Source organism: Morone saxatilis, unplaced genomic scaffold, assembly GCF_004916995.1.
Source record: "Morone saxatilis isolate NCDOM2014 unplaced genomic scaffold, NCSU_SB_2.0 Contig6, whole genome shotgun sequence".
Lineage (NCBI taxonomy): Eukaryota > Metazoa > Chordata > Actinopteri > Moronidae > Morone > Morone saxatilis.
In genome coordinates, this window is record NW_023340206.1 from 10,323,935 (window position 1) to 10,345,242 (window position 21,308).

At 39.3% G+C, this 21,308-nt stretch overlaps 2 protein-coding genes across 3 annotated transcripts in view; one reads left to right on the plus strand and one right to left on the minus strand.

Moving 5' to 3' along the window:
* LOC118339873 (epithelial cell-transforming sequence 2 oncogene-like) overlaps nucleotides 1-791 on the plus strand; it is a 9,044-nt gene extending 8,253 nt beyond the window's left edge. Inside the window, exons 19-21 of the mRNA XM_035677670.1 lie at nucleotides 19-107; nucleotides 350-522; nucleotides 649-791. Of these exons, the coding sequence (XP_035533563.1) occupies nucleotides 19-107; nucleotides 350-522; nucleotides 649-782 (396 nt within the window). The 3' untranslated portion in view covers nucleotides 783-791. The remainder of the gene's footprint in view (nucleotides 1-18; nucleotides 108-349; nucleotides 523-648) is intronic.
* Nucleotides 792-2,007: 1,216 nt separating this feature from the next.
* filip1l (filamin A interacting protein 1-like) overlaps nucleotides 2,008-21,308 on the minus strand; it is a 69,377-nt gene continuing 50,076 nt past the window's right edge. Inside the window, exons 1-3 of one of the 2 annotated variants that reach the window (XM_035677673.1) lie at nucleotides 16,122-16,266; nucleotides 8,166-11,001; nucleotides 2,008-2,873 (exon numbers count right to left, since the gene is read on the minus strand). In XM_035677673.1, coding sequence (XP_035533566.1) covers nucleotides 2,646-2,873; nucleotides 8,166-10,886 — 2,949 coding nt within the window. In that variant the 5' untranslated portion in view covers nucleotides 10,887-11,001; nucleotides 16,122-16,266 and the 3' untranslated portion in view covers nucleotides 2,008-2,645. Of the gene's footprint in view, nucleotides 2,874-8,165; nucleotides 11,002-16,121; nucleotides 16,267-21,308 lie in introns of those variants that run through there. The other variant, XM_035677672.1, reaches the window with a different exon arrangement.

Genomic DNA, 21,308 nt, shown 5'->3' on the forward strand with positions numbered 1-21,308 from the left:
GTGTGTGTGTGTGTGTAGAACCTCAGTGAAGGAAACAGGCAGCTGATAATAACTCAGGATGCTGCTTTGCTCAGGAGCCCTGATGAACGGATTCCAGACTCACTCAGGTAACATGAATTAGTCCTGTTGATATAATGTGGTCAGAGTGGTGATTTTTATCAGTTTATATCCAGAAATGATCTTTGACTCAGTAGATCTGTAATAGTTTCTACCAAGCTTACATGCTAAACTGATTAGTTTTTCTTATTTACTTAAAAAAATAAGTTTGTCAAAAATCTATATTTACTCATATTTTAGTTGATTCAGGCTTTTGTATCTAACCATTCTGTGTGTGTGTGTGTGTGATCAGGACCTATGAGCAGGTGTCTGATGTGGGCCTGTTCCTGTTCAACGATGCTTTGGTGTTGACGCGGCGAAATGTCTATCACACACCTTTCACGCTGGCTCACCGGAGTGCACACACTTTCCTGGCCTCTGTGGCTCTCGCCAGCCTGGCTGTCAGAGAGATCACACATACACGCTGTGAGATTTTACTGTATAAAGACTAAAATATGAACTGAATACTGGCACAGCTTTTATAATGTTAAGTGTGTGATCATTAAAGTCTGATCAGTTCAGTTACAGGAATATGTTTGTCTTTCTCTGTAGATGTGAGTCATGCCTTTGTCCTGGAGGGCCCTTGTCGTTCCTGGGTTTGTGCCACAGAAAGAGGTGAAGAGAGAGAGCACTTCCTGTCCGTGCTGCGTTCAGCCATAACCTCTGCTCTGACAGGACATCAGTGACGATACACCGGCAAGAAGAGAAGAGGTTTGGACAGCACTGTTGGTCCTTTATGTTAAAAAGTTAAAGAAAAGGTCAGGAAATCTGAAAGGCAATTACTTTCCCACATCATGATATGATGTAAATACATAGCGACTCCTGCCACAGTTTAAATGGTGTTCTGAGTGTTCACTAAAACATTTCCTGAAGTAATCAAATAGTCAGCATAAGGGGATAGTCATTTTTTTGTTTTTGCAACATTTGCCCATTTTACCCAGTTCTGCTTTTAATTAGCTGCTTCAATGTATTATGGCAACCAGTATCTCAGTTGCTATGTTTTTATACTTCTTACCACTTCCTCAAACCGAATGCGTCACTCACTAACTCAAAGACAGCTAGATATGTTTAACCCCCTCTACCAATTGTTAAAAAAACATTGTTTATACACGCATATTTTGATATACATAATACCTGAACAAAAAAGCGTCCTGGTAGCTCACCTCGTAGAGCGTGCACCCCATGTGCTAATGCTGCGTCTGTACCGCAACGACACAGCTTCAGTTCCAACCCGTGGCCTTTTGCTGCTCTCAATCCACTCTCTCTCTCTCTCTCTCCCCTAAGTTTCCTGTCTATCTACATCTGTCACTATCCAATTAAAGGCGTAAAAAGGCTTTAAAGAAACATGATTGATGTTGATTAAAATCTAAGATCTAGTTGCACTGTAACCTGTAATAGCTGAAAGTAAAACGAGTAGTTTTGTTAGTTTTTATGAACATTATGAGTGTTGTATTAGAAAGTGGTTTGGACTGTGTTTGTCTGTGTGTTAAACACTCCATGCGTACCTGCTGCAAACTGAGAAAGCAGTTAAAAACCAATGAAACCAGTAACATTAGCTAGACAGTCCTAGCATCACAGGTTGCATTACTCTTCGACAATCAGCCCTTTAAATGTCAGCTCTTAATGCAGAAGTTATCACGTCATATTACCTTACAAATGTCATATTCAGAGACCTTTTGTTGTTGTTTGCACCACTTATATTTCCAAATTATTGACATAGGAAAATTCCAGTTTTCAGTGTTATTAAATTCTAAATGTTACAATCTATTTTTCAACTTTTATTTTATAAAAATGTTAAATTCACTTTGATTTACATAATTATATATATATATATATATATAAAGCATCAAGGTAAAGATATTTTCTATAGTTCATATTGTTTTTATAATCAGATCAGAGACATTTCTCTAGTTCCAGGTATAAAAAGTCTTTATTGATAACCAAAAATAACACAAATGTCACATTTTAAAGATTATCACTATCAAGGATCTGCATTACAACACATCACTTATACACTTATGTACATTATTGCCACTTATTTAAAAAATATCCATGTGTTCCATCCCTAGAAATGGATAAATGGCTCTGATCATCTGTACGTCTCAACAGATAAAGTAATTAAACATCAATAGAAATGCTAACAATACAAAGAAACATTAATTTTCTTTCGACAACATAACCATGTAACATATTTAATATTCTATTATTACCCTTGATTTTAAATTATTATTATCACAGTGACATCTTCACACAAATCTGTGACAGTATATATGAAATTAACATAGAAACTACTTTCTAAACTATTCTGTAAGTTTATTTACAACTAATACAGTGTGTACACATTGAACATAATACACAAAACTCAGTTGCATTTTGCAGTCTTGGAGCACCACAGATGAGGATTAGGTAGTAATGAAACAGTAGAATATAGCAGTACTTTGACAGTTTTCACAGTTATTTTTCTTTTTCGCTTATTATTTTAGATTTTTAGACATATTTAGTAACTACGAGGATGTTTTTAGTGAAATGTACTGAAAGCTGATGTTCGGTCACAGTCTGCGGTTCATTAGATGTGGGTTGTTGTTGTTGTTGTTGTTGTGCGCTGCCGGCATGTGTGTGTGCTGCTCTTTGCCAGTGGCGAGGTGACTCTGTGGTGACTGACTCTTGTTCTGCAGTCCCACGTTGGCCGCTGTGCTGTTTGTCCCTTTCTGGGAGCTGTAGCCTTTCGGTTTGGGGATTCTCGTAGGTCCTGGTCGCCGGAATGCTTCTAGAGGGATCTGTGGAAAAAGAAAACAATGAAGTCTGACCAAGAGTTGTTTTATATATATGTATGTATGTATGTCTATATACTGAAGTTTTAAATACTGTGCTGAGACCAATGAGGAAGAAGTGGAGAGAAAAAAAAGGATATCCAGGGGGAGAGGGTTATAGTTTTCTAAGAGTTTTGACCAGATTATGACCATAATTTGGACTGAATTGTTTCCAGTAGCTCGGTTGAGATGGGATGCAACACCGATAATGGCCACTAGGTGATATCAAATCATATTTTATGGAAGTTTTACTGCATGACTGCTGCACTTTGTCCCCAAAAGATTTCCTTTTGGAAGAAAAGAAGCTTTCTTTTTCAGTTTTTTATTCAAAATAATTAGATATGAGACAATTTAGTCTTTCAGTTCTGTAATTAAATATCATTTTAATTGTTTAATCAAATGTTCCCAGCCTTGGCTACCACTATGGAAATGCAAAACATCCTTTCAGCAATGTTGCATATTCTTACATCGTCATATGATATATATTGTTAATTACTTTTTCTGTGGTACGTTTTTTATATCAGTGCCCTGTAAGTTCCAATAATGGGAAACCTGTAAAGCTGAAAATGATAAACTATTTTAATAATTAAATAGAAAATACAGGGCAGAAGTAGTTTCGCTATTTTTTGACATTTTATAGACAAAATGATTCATCAATTATTTGAGAAAATAGCTGAAATAGTTAATAAATAGTTGAAGCCCTATAAATGTTTTATTTACTGTATGAAAAACTCCTGATGGAAGAGATTTGTGTCTTGCTGATGGAAAACCCTTTTTGCTTGTTGTCTCTAATATAGTCCCAGTTTCTCCTATTATTAATAACAGTGTTGAGTTTGTTGCTTAGAAACCAGTGTTTGGCTTTAGCAGCACAATCTGCAAACAAGAAAAGGAAATATCATGGGAAACATCACATTTCTCAGATTCTTAAACAACTTACTGCTCCGCTTACTGTGCAATCACTTTTAAATCAGTCTGTTTACATGCGCCGCAACGTGCCAGGATACTGAGGTACATTGCCTTTGGATAAGTTCTTGTACAGTAGGAGTCGTATCCTGTTTACAGTAACTGATATGTTTCCACAATTATGAGTAACCTCAGCAACAGCTAGAATACTGAGACACAGACGCTCATCGTTCATTTCTTCTATGTTTTGTGTACTCGTGAGCAGGATGCAGTTGTTTTATGTTGTATTTGTTTCTGTATTTCTAAATCAGCTATATAAATATTTAAAATCTCAAAGGATCCACACAGATGAAAAGTCGGATGTCTGAGTCTCTACTACTTTTCAAGCTGATAATTTGCCTCCTCTAGAGACTACATTACTCTGAAAATAGTCACTGGTCACAGCTTGGTTCTTCCTTTTTTCTCAGAACCTACTTTCGCAATAATTGCGATTTGCAAAATGTGCTTGCCCTTGTACACCACCTCAAATAATCCAATTAAATTAATCTTACTGCAGCATTTTAGATATGTGTCCCTAATGGCTGTTTCAAAACATAAAGCTCTTTGAAACAGAGACTTCTTTTAGAACTGCAGTGTTAATTAGAGTCAGAAATTGAAGCTACCTCTAGTGTTTCTACATTTCTTTAGCTGAGTGAGACTGGAACTTTACAGTATTTCCATGAGTTTCATCACACCCACTGTCCTCGCTTGAGAAAATCACTTGGATATGTTCATGTGTGGCTTGAGGTTTAGAGAATTAACAAAAAACTGCAGTGAACTGTGTCCTTAAATATTCATACGGGGTATAAATTTCAGAATAAGTAGGGCTTATGCTTCAACAGAGCTAATGGGCCAGAAAATCTGTATGGGCTCCACGTCATGGGAGTGCTGTTGATTTTACATGGAAAGAGGCCTTAATGTGCGGCTTTGTTCTCTCGTATATCAGCGGTGCAGCAGGAGTTCAACTAAGTACTTCCTCTGCCTCATGCTCTGCAATGCCTGCGCTGCTGTTTCCATGGCAACCAAACATTAGGTTTGTTTTGGTGTGTGAGAGAGGCTACTTTCACAGTGTCTACCCTCACACACAGTGTGAAGCCTTTTGTTTTATAGAAAGCCCTCGTAGCACTTCTTTATTGTCCTGCCCTGATTTATTGTGCTTGTTGATCAAGGTGAGCAAATTCCTCTGCGATTATTATCATTGTGGGTGAAAACGAGGAAATCCGCTCTCGCCTGCTGCGTGACAGGCAACTTGTCTTTCTTGGCGTGCAGCGTGGTAATCAGACTCTTGGCTACAATTGATTCACATCAGTAGCTGATTGTTTAAAATGACATCACTGTGTTTGGTGTTTTTGATGTTTTGTTTTACCCTAAAAATGTGGCTGTTAATCAGCATCATTGTGAGTTTAGTGTGATTACAACTTTGTTCTCAGCCAACAGAAGCAACCATCACTGGAGCCTTTTCTATCAAATACCCTCTGGCTTCCAGCGTGTCACTTGATACTCATTTTATCAGTCTGGCAGGGATACCGTTTGGAGATGTGTCTTCCTTGGCTGAATGAGATGAGTACATCTTATGAATCGACTAAGTCTGAAGTGAGTCAGGGGGTAATTGAGGTCGCAGACAGCAAACCCAGCTGTTGGATGCTTTCTCAAGTAGTCGTCTAATGAATAGCATCTTGTTTAGCCGCTGCATCATTTCATCGTGCCCAGACTGCTTTGGATCCAGTTTCTCCAGCTGCGCTCCTTCACACTCATTCAATTTAATGCTTGATTTAATCATCTCCTCGTTGTCACACTGGGTTGTGTGTGTGCATGTTTGGGTAGGGTTCGCCACTTTTCCTACAACAGTTGTCTCGTGCCATCTAAATGACACTGAGGACTTGTATGGTTTATAGTATTTTGGAGAATTTATCAGCTCTGCCACAAAGGTACCCGTCTGCTTGTTGTGTAGTATTAAAGTGTAATGTTGCATCTAATTCAAGCTCTTGTTTTCTTTGGTCTGTGATCTTTGGAAGTTTTTGGTAAAGGAGGAAGGAAATCTGTCTTTTAACCTGAAATACAGTGACAGTTATTCTTAGGCTAGATTTTGAGTTAATAAGCATTCTGGATGAGTATTAAGCAAAAAACACCAGTTTTTCTTGTGATGTACTACAAGACTTGAGCCTGCCACCCTCAATCCCCGGATACTTACAGTGCATATTAACTTGCTCTGCATTCAGTCTTTGCATTTTAGATGGATTAGTTGGTTTTCAAAGATAAGTGCACAAAGAACCTTTTGTCTGAAATGTAAGGTTGCTTATCTGTAATGCATGTGAAGTACCAGTAGAGTACATATTTGTACATCGGCTTCAGGTTCTCACAGTTAATGGCCCCATTACATTTTCACGACTTACTGTACTCTTACTTACTTTGATTCAGATATTACAGAAAGTACTGCAAGAATTTTTTATTTTTATTTTTTTTTAGCATTAGCTGTATAGTGAAACATGACATTAATGAATGTACCGCACCAGATAGAATCATCCCACATCCTCCCCACTGTATCCTCTCTCTTCCTCTCCCACATCCCTTCCATTCCTGTTTTTTTTTAGTCTCCATCCGCTCATCATCTCGTTTTGACCTTCAGTGAAGATTTAATTTAAACGAATCGCACGTATGCGGTAACGTTTCCACTGTGGGCACGTAAAACCACATGCAGAAAAATGCGTATACACAGAGAAGCGTTCGTAAGTTGTGCTGATGACTCATTTCAAAAGACATGATTCATAGGAGAAAGCAAAATAAAACAGACGTTTCAGGTTACTACCCAATGAATAGCAAGCTAACTGAGACTTTCTGGTCAGGGTTTCAGGGTCACAGGTCGGATTCAAACCTGTGGTCACTGCAGCAAGGAGTCAGCCTTAGTACATGGGGCACCAGCGCTAACAGATTTCCAACACTGAAAAATTGGATTTTACAGATTTCCTTTGTCATGCCATGTCGGCCCAAGATGGACTAACTGTCATTTTCAGAGCAGCACCCTTTAGGGGTTGAGTGTCTTCCTCAAGGACACCTCAGCATGGTGAATCATTGTCAGGATAAACTGAAAGTATAGCCTTAATAACAACTGTCTTGATCTGCTTCTAATTTAGTTTGTCTGAATTGATCACTTTATATGAGAGTTTGAAATCTTGTGAACACCCTTTACACTGTGGTGCATTCAAGTAAGAAGATAACTTTTATGTTTTTAATGTTTTCATGGTCCACTGTTGTATCCATGTTTCAGTAATTACTGGAGAAGAGCAACTGTAATTTTACAAATTGCACTTTTTAAAATAGATTCACCTCCAACAGCAGCTGTATGGAGGACCACTCTGAGGTTTAAAGGTTTAAGGCAGAGTTTCCGTTGTATCATTTAAGAGTTCACATCATGCTGGTTTTCATTCTCGGTCACTGCTGTGCTCTGGATGTAGGAAGAAACTATGACATCAGCCTATGATTTTAACTAAAGCAAGCAAACGTGCAAATCCCAGAGGGTTTTTTTGTCTTGTAATCTGGTCAAGTATAAGCACAAAGGTTTTTCAGACAACTCTTCCACTTGGGTATTATTTAATTAGGTCTAACAAAGTGTTGACAGTCTTTATGTTCAAATGTGAGAAAGTTAATTATAATATTTTGACTACAGACTGTGTAACATAAACGCTTGTGTTAAAAGTTACTGCATGCACCAAAAATCAAATCAAACAACTGATTTCAATCTAATCGCATTTCCCTCAGATTACTTTTAATTTTACACATTCAAAACATGCTGGATTTAGTGAATAAATGAAATTGGCAAGCATGGATGACAAACTATAAAACATAACACTTCTTTTTGCACACTTTAATTCTCAGAAAACCAAACAACTTAATCATAATGCAGTATGTGTAATATGAAGTATAAAAACTGGTATGATACATCAGTGTGAATAGTCTGACTACATGGCAAATTGGCCACTGAGTACAATACAGTAAGTGCACATAAGTTAAAACCTGGTGTTATGTCAAATTAAATCAATTTTTCTAGTGCTTTCAAATAGTATTGTTTTCTCATGCAGGCAAACAATTGTTTGAATTTAATCACACAGAACCACGCAAACCAACCAAAATGAAAAGGAAAACATTCAAACCCCAGTTTAAGATCATAAATCAAGTAAAACAGACATGTAAATGTATCAGGATATAGAGTTGGGGTATAAGGGTCTATGGTTGAATTGGATCTCATGGGCAGGATTCAGAAACGAAGGATGGGATGGAGGGTTTTTGGGGGTTATCAGGTCAGTCATAGGCATTACTTACTGTAATTTGTGACGGCCTTTGGATTGGGGTGGAGGTGGGCTTAATCATGATGCTACTTGTGATTTTGCTGTTGCCCTTGACAGTAGGAGTACTGCAATTTGCAAGCACCTGAGTCCTTTGCTCCTGGAGTCCAGGTGTGTGGCATGGACTTAGTGTTTGCGATGGAGTGCTTATGCTCTGAATGAAGGGGCTCCCTAAGTGAATGTGGATTTTGTTGTCCTCTGTGGTGATGACGTTTGGCCCAGAGCTGTTAGACCTCTGGATCTGCCAGTTGGTTTGCCTTTCTGGGGTCACACGGAAGACGGCGTGCCCTCCAACAACCTCTACTGGCTCCGTGGAGAGGGAGCGGTCAGGGGTGCCTGTTGTGACTGACACAATTTGTATAGGGGACATAGCTCTGTCTGGTGTTACAGATCCACAAGAGTCTGGAGTCATTGCCCTCGAGTATGTAGCCATAGTGAAAGGGGAAAGGGACCTGTCTGGTGAACACGGCTCGTCAGATATTGGGGAACCTTTAGATTTTGTTGTTGGGGAAATGGATTTTGCAGTAGGGGATATTGAAGCATTCTGAATGATGGTAATTCTCTGTTTGGGTGGACCTCCACTTGTTGGTATGACGGCAGTGCTGGTGAATGACTGGGTGTTTTCTGTGGTCGGGCTGGTTATCTCTAGCATTGCTGTGTTATGTCCGTGGTCGGGCGTCACTTTAATGTGCAGAGGCTGTCCGGGACTGTGGGTTAACACAACATCTCCAGGCTGAACGTGGTTGCCATTCTGCCGAGGTTGCACTTTACCATTCGCCTGATGGGGGGTGTCTTTGTTTTTAAGGAATGGGACTCGCGCTCTTCTCATGTTGTTGTTGAGATTATTTACATTATTGATTAGCGAAGGGCTGCATTTGGCGAGCTGAAGCTCGTTGCTGTAGTTTGCATTATCTTCAGGTTCGCTCTCGTCGTACAGCTTCCCGTTAACCACAGCGCGTTCCAGTGGTGCCATTGTCTTAAAGTTGGGAGACATGAGGTCAAGGGGCTCTGTCTGAACTTCCTTGGTAGAAACATGGAGGTCTGAAAAGCGCCTTCCATTCATGCCAGGGCGAAGACTTTTGCTAAAGCGTCTGTATCTCTCAAGCTCTCTTGTGAGTGTTTCCATTTCTCTGGCTAGTTCTTTGTTTCTGACCTCCTGCTGGGTCAGTTTTCTTTGCAGCGTAGAGTGGTCAGTTTTCATGCGGCAAATGGACTCCTCTGTTCCCATGTATTCATGGATCTTCTCTTTCAGAGCTGCTACCTCTCTGGTCAAATGACTAGACTTTGCCTCCTCCTCCTTCAAGCGTTTATAAAGAACATGCTCTTGGTTGCACTCTTTCTTTTCAGCTAGTTGGTACTTGGAAAGCTCTTTTCTGGATATTTCCAGCTCTTCCATCAAGACTTTAGCTTTCTCTTGTTCATTGGTGAATCTTTTCTCCAGTGATTCAAACTCCTCTGTTTTTAAGGGGTCACCTTCTACCACCTTCATGTCCTTTAATTTGCGTCGGAGGCGTTCAACCTCCTGTGTCAAATCCTTGACTTTGTTGTCTTCTTGTTGGAAGCGGTTAGCAATGGGTGTTTTGATGTGCTCCTCTTTAGCTTTGTTTCTCAGGTGTTCCCTTTCTATGTTCTCTAGCGACTGCAACCTTTTCTTCATCATATTGATCTTGGACTCCAATTCATTGCTCTTTTCCTCCTCATCCCTCAACTTGGCCTTCAAGTCATCCCTTTCCTTTGTAGCGCTGCACATTTTCTCCTCCAGCTCAGCCTTTGACCTCAGTGCTTTCTTGCTCTCCTCAATTAGCTTCTCTGTGACTGATGTAACTTTATCCTGTTCAGCCTGAAGTTTGCCAGTGCTGTTCTGCACCTTATTCTCCATTTGCTTTAGCTTCTCTGCCATCGCCTTCCTCTCATCCACCAGCATGACTGTCAGGGTCTTTAACTTGGTGAGATCTTCCTTCAGTGTCTGTTCTGTCTTCCCCAGTTGGCTTTCAGCAGCCTCCAGTTCTTTGACTCTGACTTTCAAGACTTCCAGCTCACTGGTGAGAACCTTTGACACCGTCCTCTCCTTCTCCAGGTTACTTTTGAGAGAACCACATTCTTGTTTGCTCTTGCTGAATGCATCCTCTAATTTCTCTAAGTCCATAATTCTGTGGTTCAGTTTATCAACTTCAGCTTTCAGGCTCCGGCTCTGATTGGCCTCTTTCTCCAGTTTTTTGTTGAGGTCCCTGCAGTGGTCCTCCATTCTGATCAACTCTTCATCCTTTCCCTCCATTTCAAGTACCCTTTTCCGCAACTCTTCAAGCTCAGACATGAGGCTAGAGTTTCCACACTCACCACGGCTAATTTTGTCCCTCAGCTCCTGCAGTTCCTCCTCAGCTCTGCGCAAAGTCTTGTTGGTCTCCTCCAGCTCATCAAGCTGCCTGCTGAGAGTTGACAGTTTCTGGCGCAGCTGCCTGTTTTGGGCATCCTCGCTGGTCAATTTGGCAGTCATGGCCTCTTGCTCCTGATGGTATCGACCAGTTTGGTCGCGCAGCTCAGCCTCCAAGCGAAAGACCTTTTGCTCCTCTTCCTGCAGATGGGCATTAGCTGAGCTCAGCTCCTCCTGGGCTTGTGAAGCACTGGCACTCAGTTCTTGGACCTTAGTTGTTTGCTGTTTCAGCTGCTCAGTGAGACGCTGCTGTTCATCCACAACCATCAACGCAAATGACTTGAGTTTTGTCAGCTCTTCCTTTAGACTTGTGACCTTTTTATTGTTCTCTTCGTCCTTTCTTTCTTGGTAAGCCTTATCTTGATCAATTAACAGCTTCAACCTGTAAAAGATAAAAACAAGGCAAACATGATCTTTGAGCAATCCATTTCAGAACTTGCATATAGAAAGTACATAAAATAGATTAAAATGTAAATATCAGTTATTACAAATTTTCCCCTGCAGTTGCTTTTCCTATTAGGTACACTTGATTTATGCAACTTTACTTTTTTCGTTTTTCAATTTCAGTAAATTACCTCCTGGGCAATGGGAGGCTGGGGGGTTGTTATATAAGAAACATAGAAAAATGTTGCACTGATTATATAATCTGCTTACATCCCTTGATAAAAATAAACCTAAAATATCACTCTTTTATTTTTCTTTCTCATTTGCTTATGTTATACATGAAAGGTGCGAAAGAAACTCTACACCCCCACTGTCGTTACCCATTGGGCCCACTTCTCCAAACACTGACACATCATAAACACTGTTATTTTCCCTGCATTTCTGAGGAAGACTAAAGTTTTAATGTCATGGAAAATTTAACACATCATAAAAAACATTACTCTAACTCTCAGGTTGGTAGTCTGGAATACCTGTGGTTAACCTTTTTTTGTTCCCCTATTGCCAACTAATTCTCCTATGGTCTGGAAACCTGAGTTACTGCTGTAAATACTGAACTTTGAGTTTAACAATCAGTGAATTTCAAAAAGTTTCCATAGTATTTGAAGGGGTACCATATGGCCTATTAAGTCCTGTGGGAATTAATGGGAAAGGAGTGAGATGTAGCCAAATGTTGATGTTGACCTCTGAAAATGAATACTGTAAAAATTATGAAGATGTTTCTGACCAGGATGTTGCTGCTGTTTAATGGTAATCTACTGCAGTTCTTTCAGTGCATCTTGCACCGTAACATACATAAACTAACAAACTATGTATTCAAGTGTAGAGTATGGTCATTTGAGGCTGAATAAATACAAATTTACTGCACATGAAGGCAAAGACACAATCAAATCAGTAAAACAATAAGCAATACTTCAAATGAGGAGCATCTGTGGATAGTCTACAGCTCTTTAAATATTTATTTAAAGATGAAATAGAACACTACAGACTAAATCGATTACTAAGGGGAGAATATGTGATAATTATATTTCCACAAATACTTCTATCTCTTATTTCTACATGCAAAACCCAGGTGGGACACAAAATACCCAAATTATCTAACGGTACATTGCACATGTGCAATTGGACGCAGTTGCAGTGTTTTAAGTACAGAGCGAAGCTGGGGTCAGTGTGTCTGGCACATGCATATATCACCAGGCCAAAGTGCCTACAGCCTCAAGGGAAGATATGTTATGACTGCTGTGTGTGCAGCTGCCAGGCTTTTCCACACAGATGGCCCACTGGCATGGAACAATCTTTTAATTAAGGGGTTCCTCGACTACCAACCCTCCTCCCCCTTACCAAAACCACCACCACCTACCCTCCCTGTTTTTTTTCTTATACATTTAAAGGAATTCCCCGTGCTTCCAAGGGCAATTACAGTCCCACAGAGTTTATACAGAAATCCCCCCACACACACAAACACACACTCTCAGGGATCACTAATTCCACATCTACACTTGGGTTGTGGGCCATGATGTAAGTGTGGTAGGGCGGGTCACTTCTCAGCAGTAAAGTGTATGTCATTTCTTTCTTCAGTAGCTGCTCAAGGGTGGGAGCTGGTAGGGGGACACATGTGATTGGATCCGTGTGTTGTAATTAGATCCAGACCAAACAACACTCAATAAAATATTATAAGGATATGCTTACGAATTCATTATTAGTGTGGTTTGGGTAGATTTGGAGATGATGGTTTGTGGCCACGTTTCAAGAAGCAAATACACCATTATTATTCATTATGAATTATGCTGTAAATTGTTTTTATGTGAACTATATCGTTTTGAAACTGAATATAAAATAAAGGATGTGTCATTCATCCGGGCTATAGTCAGAGTATTTTGGGGACAAAATGACACAGATTGCTAGTTGTTAACATTGTGAAATGATGGAAAGTACTTTTACTCAATATTAACTTTTAATAACTTTTTCATTTCATGTCGCTTTAAAGTTCTGCTCTACTACATTTTATATTTTTATCTGCTTTAAGTTTGAATGCAGAACTTTTACTTTGTGTAAAGTGTTTCTTCCTTGTTGTATTACTACTTTTAATGTAAGTAAAATAACTGAGTAATAAATCTAGGATCATCGACTAACGTGTCACATTTTGTATTTTTTGTAGAGCCCTTTTAAGGTCTGAGTATTTCAGGCTGTTTTTCTGTCTAGCTGTTGACTTTAAAGTTTGCCCTTGTTACATTCTGGCTGCTTGAAGTGTTGATAAAATATGTTATAATCATCTTTCATACTTTTTTCAAGGACTCTGGATAAGAGTGTTGTGCAAATAATTATGCACTCCTTTTCTAGAAACATACATGTGTTGAAAAATGTGATTTTCTTCAAATGGATTGTGTATATAGAAACACTAAGTTGCTAAGAGAAAGTCTCCTAAAACAAGCCGACGTCTCTCTTGGAAGTAGCCTGTCGCCTGTAATCACTGTTTATTCAATCTCTTATCTCAGTCCCCACTGTTTTTCTAGTGATGTCATCAGCCGGAATAGAAAGAGAAATGCACTTAGTTTCCCAGAAGGACTGGAAACGCTGCCTATCACTCCGTTTTAAAATACTCCTAAGTCCTTATTAATCCCGTATACTGCATGCAAAGGCACTTTGCGCTAATAAAGGCAAATCCTTTGAGAGGAAACTGCATGGCTCCTATGCCCAAAATACCCAGCTTTCCTCACACGAGTGAAATCACTTCTAGCCCATTATGGAAGTATATTGCTCTATTCCCAATGTAGATCAGTTGTTCCTGAGTGTTCCTCATCAAGGACACACATATATTTGGCCAACAGAGCCACATCTGAGACCATTAGATATAATTTAGACATTCAGACTTGACCCAAGTCTGCATGTAGTTGGAGGGACAATAGACGGAGTGACCTCTGGTGAACAGTATTATCCTGCAGCTGACCCTTAAGTACTGCTGGAGACCAACCACACTTTAAGTAGTAGTAGCTCAACTGACTAGCTTTCACCATCTAATATAAGTCAGTAGAAGCAGTTGCCATGTGCGTTCAGCGAACACATAAATATGACTGATCTACATAGCATTTGTCCACATTTCCATCCCCATCATGTTTTATCTCAACGCTGTTAGAGAGCAGCGCTTTTATGCAGACATCCGTACAGCTTGAAAGAACATTATTTTGGAGGAATAAATTGTAAAGTGCTTCACATAAAGCTGGTGACATAACAGTTTCATGGCTATCAATGTTACAAGACACCTTACCACCCACTCTGCAGCCTGCATAACCTTTGCAATAGGAACCAATTTCAAACTGGTTTCCCCTAAAAACAGATGCCTGACCACCGCTGGTCTTTAATGTGTCATGGAAAAATAGGAGTCATTTGGTGGGTTGGGGTGCTAGAGTGGGATATCTTGACTATACAGGACTGTTTCTGGCATTGTTGCAAATATATTTTAGTAAGTTAACATAAATGTCATCAAAAAAGAAAATGAAGCATCCAGTTGGGAGCAGTCAGCCAAGCCTTCAAGGGAGTCACAACTAGAAACACCAAATGGCTTTACAGAGGGCTTCCCTCTCTTCACATGGTTCCCAAAGCTGGAAACTGTGGCTCACCCTCTGCTTAAAGCTGTGTTACATGTTCCATATGTCAGGGCTGCTGTGCCATTTCCTAACCACAAGTGATTAGGTCATGTATGTACAGACTGATATATCCTGCGCATACACACACGGTCACCTCCGCTTTAACAGAGACTCGTGTGGGACAGAGTTTGAAAGGAGGACGCTGATTGATGGAGGGCCTTGACTGTATTTAAAGTCCACACAGGCTAAGTGATATGCCCCCAGAGTTCAATCAACAAGTGTAAAATATGAAGCTCTGATACTTATCAACTTTCTGGTGGTGGTAATATGCTTAATGGAGTGGTGTGTTACCAGAAGTGACCTAGATGTGACTGTCCTGCTGGACTTTCAATAATATCAGTGTCATTAATGTAATAAACGTTCATGTTAGCAGTAATCACAGCATTATTTTCTCATGTCACTTTGAAATAAAGTCATCTTGGATTCCCAACCACATTCAATCGAGTAGGACAAGAATTCATCTGATAACAAGCCATCAAAAGTACTTGATACCTTAAAATACTAAATCTCTCTTTCTTTCTGTCATAAAGGTAATGGGATTGTCATCCTGTATATATTTATCATATAGTATGTTCACAGAATATGTAATCTAGTGTCTGCCATACTGTAGCTCTACACTTTCTTTTCGCTCTGCTGTACACACTGGATGCTATTATCCTTGTGTTATTAACTTTTGGTATCATGTGCATGCGAAACTAAGTCGTCAGTGTTTCTATAATTATGTTACCTTGACAAATCCAAGCATTGTAAATTTGCAGGGCTATAAATGTGACATGCTTAACATCACTTTCCGACAAAGACTGAGTGTCATTACGGTCTAATGGTTAATATTTTAGTGAAGTGTGCGATGGCAGATCACTGAGTCTGACTCCTCAGCATGTTAGAATAGCTGCTCCTTGAGTTTCTGAATAATGAATTAAAATGTATTTAAGCATTTCTTTATCGATACCTTTCATTAAATATGAAGTTAAACTGATATCATACAATCTATTAATGAAGTTCCCACTACAGTTTACATATAATCAAATACATAATTAATAGAATTTAAAGCTGAAATTTTTTTCATTCTGTTTAATACAAATAGTTACTTTAGAACTTTGACTTTGTTGACTTTTTATTAACATCTTAGACGAGTTGTTTTAAAAATGTGATCCTCAGACGTTTCAGAAGTAACTTACAGTAACTACACAAAACAAATTAACTCTAAAGCCAAATAGAAGTACTATTAAAAATACACACCATGAAACTTTACAGCATTGCAAGTCCACAAGAAGTCCAGCCTGAAATGATGCTACCCTGAACATCTGTACGTCTCCAAGCCAATCAAGAAATCAAGAAATCAACAACTCTTTTAAAAGTTTGGAAAGTTTTCCCCTCACAAAATCACATTTTTGTAGTAATGTTCAATGTTGCCTACCTGTGCCAAAGACTTTCCCAGCTTCACTGCCATAAGCTCATTATCTTGCCGTACAACACCCGACCCTCAACTCTTCCTCTCTGTGAGTGTCTCACTCTCTTAGTAGCTGTAATGTGGGCATTCCTGCAGTCAGACCAAACAATAAGGGATGTGCTCCCTGCCTATGGACCATTACATCATCAACATGCCCTTATATGGAGCTTTGCATTGCAGAGGTTCGCAAGAAGGGGGTGTGCTTGCTCATATGTGTAACTGTGTGGTGTGTGTGTGTGTGTGTGTGTGCGCGCGCATGTCTGAGTGTTTGAGTGAGTCTCCTGAAGTAACTGTTTAACTGAAAGATGTGGCATCGGAGAGGGAAAGATTTTACTTGACGTATGTAATGTGTGAAATATCTGCCTGGTCTGTCACTGCTCCGGAGGCAGGGCAGTAGGTGAAGAGAGACGAGGAGTTCCAGTAACAGTATTTCCTCCTGGCTCTTGTCAACATAAGTCATTTATTCGGCCAAGGAGGGAGAAAACAAATATCAGTTTGCAAAGTTAATAAGAAATTCTTGGATGAGGATTTGTAATTGAGACCAGTGCTGGAGAACAAGACAAGACGTGTAACATATTTTTGACATGTGAAATGTCTCTTCACAGCCCACACCTAAAAGATAGCCTGACAGTTTGACAGTTTCACTGAAATGTTTTTAGCAGTATCATTCCTGATTGTAATCATTAAGCGCTACTAGCAGCTAGCTGGCTGGTAGCAGAACCCTCTTAGTCTTTACTGAGGAATGCTAACACTGCTAACATGCTAGGGGTGTTGTTTTGGTGCATACAGTGGCTGATTAAGTTCATTAATATTTTCTCTCTCAACATGCACAGGGTCCACTTATACAATTAAGTCTTTACAGTTAGATTGCATTATGTCAGTATATATCAGTTATTACGCAAACTGAAATATCACAATGTAAAAAATAATACATTACAAGTTAATAGCCTTGCATTGAAAACACTAATAGTGTCAGAGAGGGGGACCCAGTAAGGAATACTGCCAAGGAGCGTGCAACTGAGTTATATAAAAGTTATTTATTCCGTGTTTTCAACAATGAGACTCGTGAACGTTATGTTGCGTTGCTCCTTGCTGGTTGTTCTGACACATTTAAAATAAATACCGCTTTTTCCATTGTCATTTAACATGCAGCTTCTAATAAATTATATATGTATTTAAATAATTAAATTAATATCATAAATGTGCAACGTCTATTGACCTTTTGTAATGACTAGTCATTGACTAGGAATATATTAATTCAGGGGTATCACTAGAAATAAGCTCAAATGTTTTCTTGCAGAGTTAGATGACCTGATCAATATCACTCTCATATGAAGCTACAGTCAGGAGACAGTTAGCTTAGCATAAAGATGGGAAACAAAGAAAAACCGCTAGCTTGGCTCTGTCCACGACAAATCCTTCCACCAGCGCTTAAAACTTGCACAATTTTAACTCACCCAATCTATGGCAATGCTTCATATTTTATAAGCTCACATATTTTGCACAAATTAAAAAAGAGTGGTCAAAGAACAGCTACTGAGTAAAAAGTACAGGTTTTCTGCTGACATGCAGTGGGAAGTGCCTCAAAGTACAGTACTTGCATACATGTACTTAGTAACTTTCTGATGCTGGTATAGAGTACATCTTGCCTATTTGAAGCAAGGGTTGGGTAGTTAAATATCTTACCTGTGGGTGTAAAAGTGGCTCTAAGCTAGTGGTTTCACAAACAAAGTAATGCATTTTTATGCAGCCGTGTAATCACACCTTAAGCCAGCACACATTGCTCTTTATCAGTGCCGCATTGTTCAGTTCACAAAGCCTCAGTCTTAACTTTCATTATCAGATAAGGCCTACTTAACTCATACATTTCTCAGGCTATAGCTGGTGATTAAATCCATCTTTCAAAAGTCTTAACATTGTGCGTCATCTATTTTCATATAATGGGAGCAAATTTTATAGAGACTTTACAGGGAGGTTTTTGCTAGCTGTCAGTGTCTCTATTGTTCTGAGAAAAAATGTGCCCTGTTTATGCAAACAATGGAACTGGTGACACTGCATTCAGGCAACTTAAGTAGTGACATAAGTACTTCCTGACAAACACTGTGCACGAACAACAGGACTTCATGTTTGGTGTAAGGCGATAGTGCATGACATGGAATAAGACAGCAAATTACTCACATATACATATCAGTCTGTAAAAAGTGTATTCTGTCACTACGTGCTTTCATGCAGTTCTAACTGATTCCAGCCGCGCGAGCAAATGACAAGGGCAAGACTATTCCTGTCTCCTGCCCACTAAATAAAATATGTCATGGCTTCACAATGGCTGAGGTCACAGTTTCTAAATGTTACAAGCTTTGCCAGCCAAGCTGAGGGGTGCAGATATTTGCTGAAATAATTTAAAGCTGCGCAAGGCAGGATTTTTATGTATAAATACAAAGACAGCATGACCAATACAGTGACACAGGTTAAACACACATAAGTGGTCAATCAACACACGTCATCCAACCTGACTTCATGACCCTCCTCTCCACTGAATGTTACAGTACAGGGCATAATTACAAGTCCCTGGTTGTCCCCTTTGTGCATTAATTTCCAGGTTACACATTATACTTAAAATAATGATGGGAAGCCAAGCTGGTATGTTCTGATTGAGTCAGCTTTACTTCCACTAACCATCTTCACCAACCTTTAGACAACCTTAGGTTCTAAAATGTAGAACAGAAATATTCCATCTCTGGCCAACAGTATGCTCCAAGCAAAATTCAATTAGTTGTTCTTAAAATTCTGATGAATACAACAAATACACCCAGTGACTTAAGGTCTGTCCATTTAGTGGCAGACGGAGCAGCTTTCTTGAGTCGCAGGAGAAGCCAGACACGACTAGCAAATTCCTAAAAAGAGGTAAACCGAAAACATGGAAAAAACTTGTGTAAAAAATTGCAATTAATCAAAGCCCTGTTAACCAATTGGAGGAGACTGTTGTTGGAGGATAATGAATGAGGCTGTGTGAAAAGGTTTGGATGACCAGCTTGTGCACACAGCGCCAATATAAGCCAAAGATAGTATTTCTTTTTGGTCAGGAACTCACCATGTTGCCTATGCAAACACGCCAAATTTGATTTTGTTTGGAAAATACTGCACATCTTAAACTTGTTATTCAATACACTGAACACTGTGATGGGGTTGACTTTTCTTTAAGCACCGTATGGTAATTGTCACATCTGTTGTTGACAGCTAAAGGCCAGGGGATCAGAGGATGGAGGAGTTGGGAGCAGAATGACATAGCTGAGCTCCCTGCTGAGACTGAACTCTCAACTCTTTCTTCTCAAAGAAACCAATTCCTGTATCCACTTGAAAATATTACAAAGTGATTGCTGAGATAGTCTTTTTACTGAAGCACTCTAAAGTCTTTAAAGAAGCATCGTAGTACTTTTGGAATTTGTTGAACTGCTGTGCACTCTAGGGTGAAGCAGGATTGATTTCAGGCAATTTAAAACATATATTTCACAATGTGCAGATACCAAGAGAGTCCAACAACTGCCCACGGCTCTCCAGCACCAAGTATGATGCATTTTAGTTTTGCGTTCTCTCCCATTTCCTTGCAACAAACTGTTTGTTCTTGGAACAAACAATTCAGTCATCCAAAATTAGATTCTATTTCTGGATCTGGACATATTCAGGGCCCTGAGCACTGTACACATGAAACAGATGTCAGGGATCAAACACAAGATCGGGCCACACAAACATGTTTGCTGTGACAAGCCTCTGCCAAATGACAAATAATGGGGAGATGAAGATGTATTATGTAACCTCTTTGGGATGACTATAGCCCTGACAATACTCAGAAGAATGTAGAGGTTTGGGATTTGGGTTGCATGAGCAACGTGTGCGGTTCTGCAAGGCAGTTGTTAAAACCTGAGGCATGGTCTTCCGGCATTTCAACATGCTGCCATGTTCTTCTGAGCTGAAACTTCTTGGAAATTCCAAGAGTACAAATGACAAAACATGAGCTAGACGGATGATTTAAAAGGATTTATCAGCTATGTTAAGGAGATGATTTGCGATTGGATAAACTAGTCCTTGTCCAACTGTGACCTGCTCTCTAAGGCTGTGTTCAGACTGACATTATTATTGTAAAAAAAAGTCAGCCTCGTGGTTAAGATGCCTACCATGTGATTGCAAAGTTTCCAATTTGATTCAGACCAGTGATCTCTGTTGCATGTCATACCCTTCTCTCTCTGCCCATGTTTACTCTCTGTATCTACACTGTCCAATAAAGACAGAAAAGAAAACAAAGTTACAGAAAAACTCAATGTTGACCTCAGAAAAAAGTTGAACCTAGATCAGTTTCTACCACAACATAATACAAAATCACCCCAAAGTGCACTAAATTGGCCAATTGAATATGTGCAAGAGTACATACTGAAATGACTTTGTAAGGTGAATCATATAAAAGGAAAACAGTGTGGCATTTCGAGTCTCATAGAATTAATGGATCTATTAATGCATTTCCATTAACCAGTTTTTATGCTTGTTTTCAATTTGTGCTTAAAGACAAAAAGAGCTGCAGTGAAATAGTTGGTGTTGGATTTGGCAGACTTAATCATCCACTCAAGCTTCAGCTCCACTTAAGAGAAGAAAAATGGTGGCTGACAAAGAGTCAAAGATGTGGAGGATGGATGAGGAGACTGTAACGTTTCTCAAATTAATACATAAAACAAAAAGAAATACTATGTTTCCATCAAATTTTCCATATTGTTTTCAATCATTTCACTCTTTTAATTACGTCCTCTTATGCAATGATTTAAAGGCACATGACTAGAAAATTCATATATTTTATCTCTTTGCACCAAACTCCTAATATTCACATAACAGCAGTGGATAGAAATGTGCATTAATGCTAGTTTTCTTTTCGGTTAAAATTAACGCCACATTTGGATGGACACTTGATTTATTACTCACGCTGGACCAGCAACATATTGACACCAATGCAAGGGACGATATTGGGTCTGAATGTTTGCTTGGACCTCAAAGGATTGGCTTTGACTTTTAAGGTTATGTGAGTGAACACATGATATTGGATAGCCTTGATTTCTGTTACTTACACAATCTCCGACCAAACGTGATGAAAAGTACAGCTGTCATATGAGC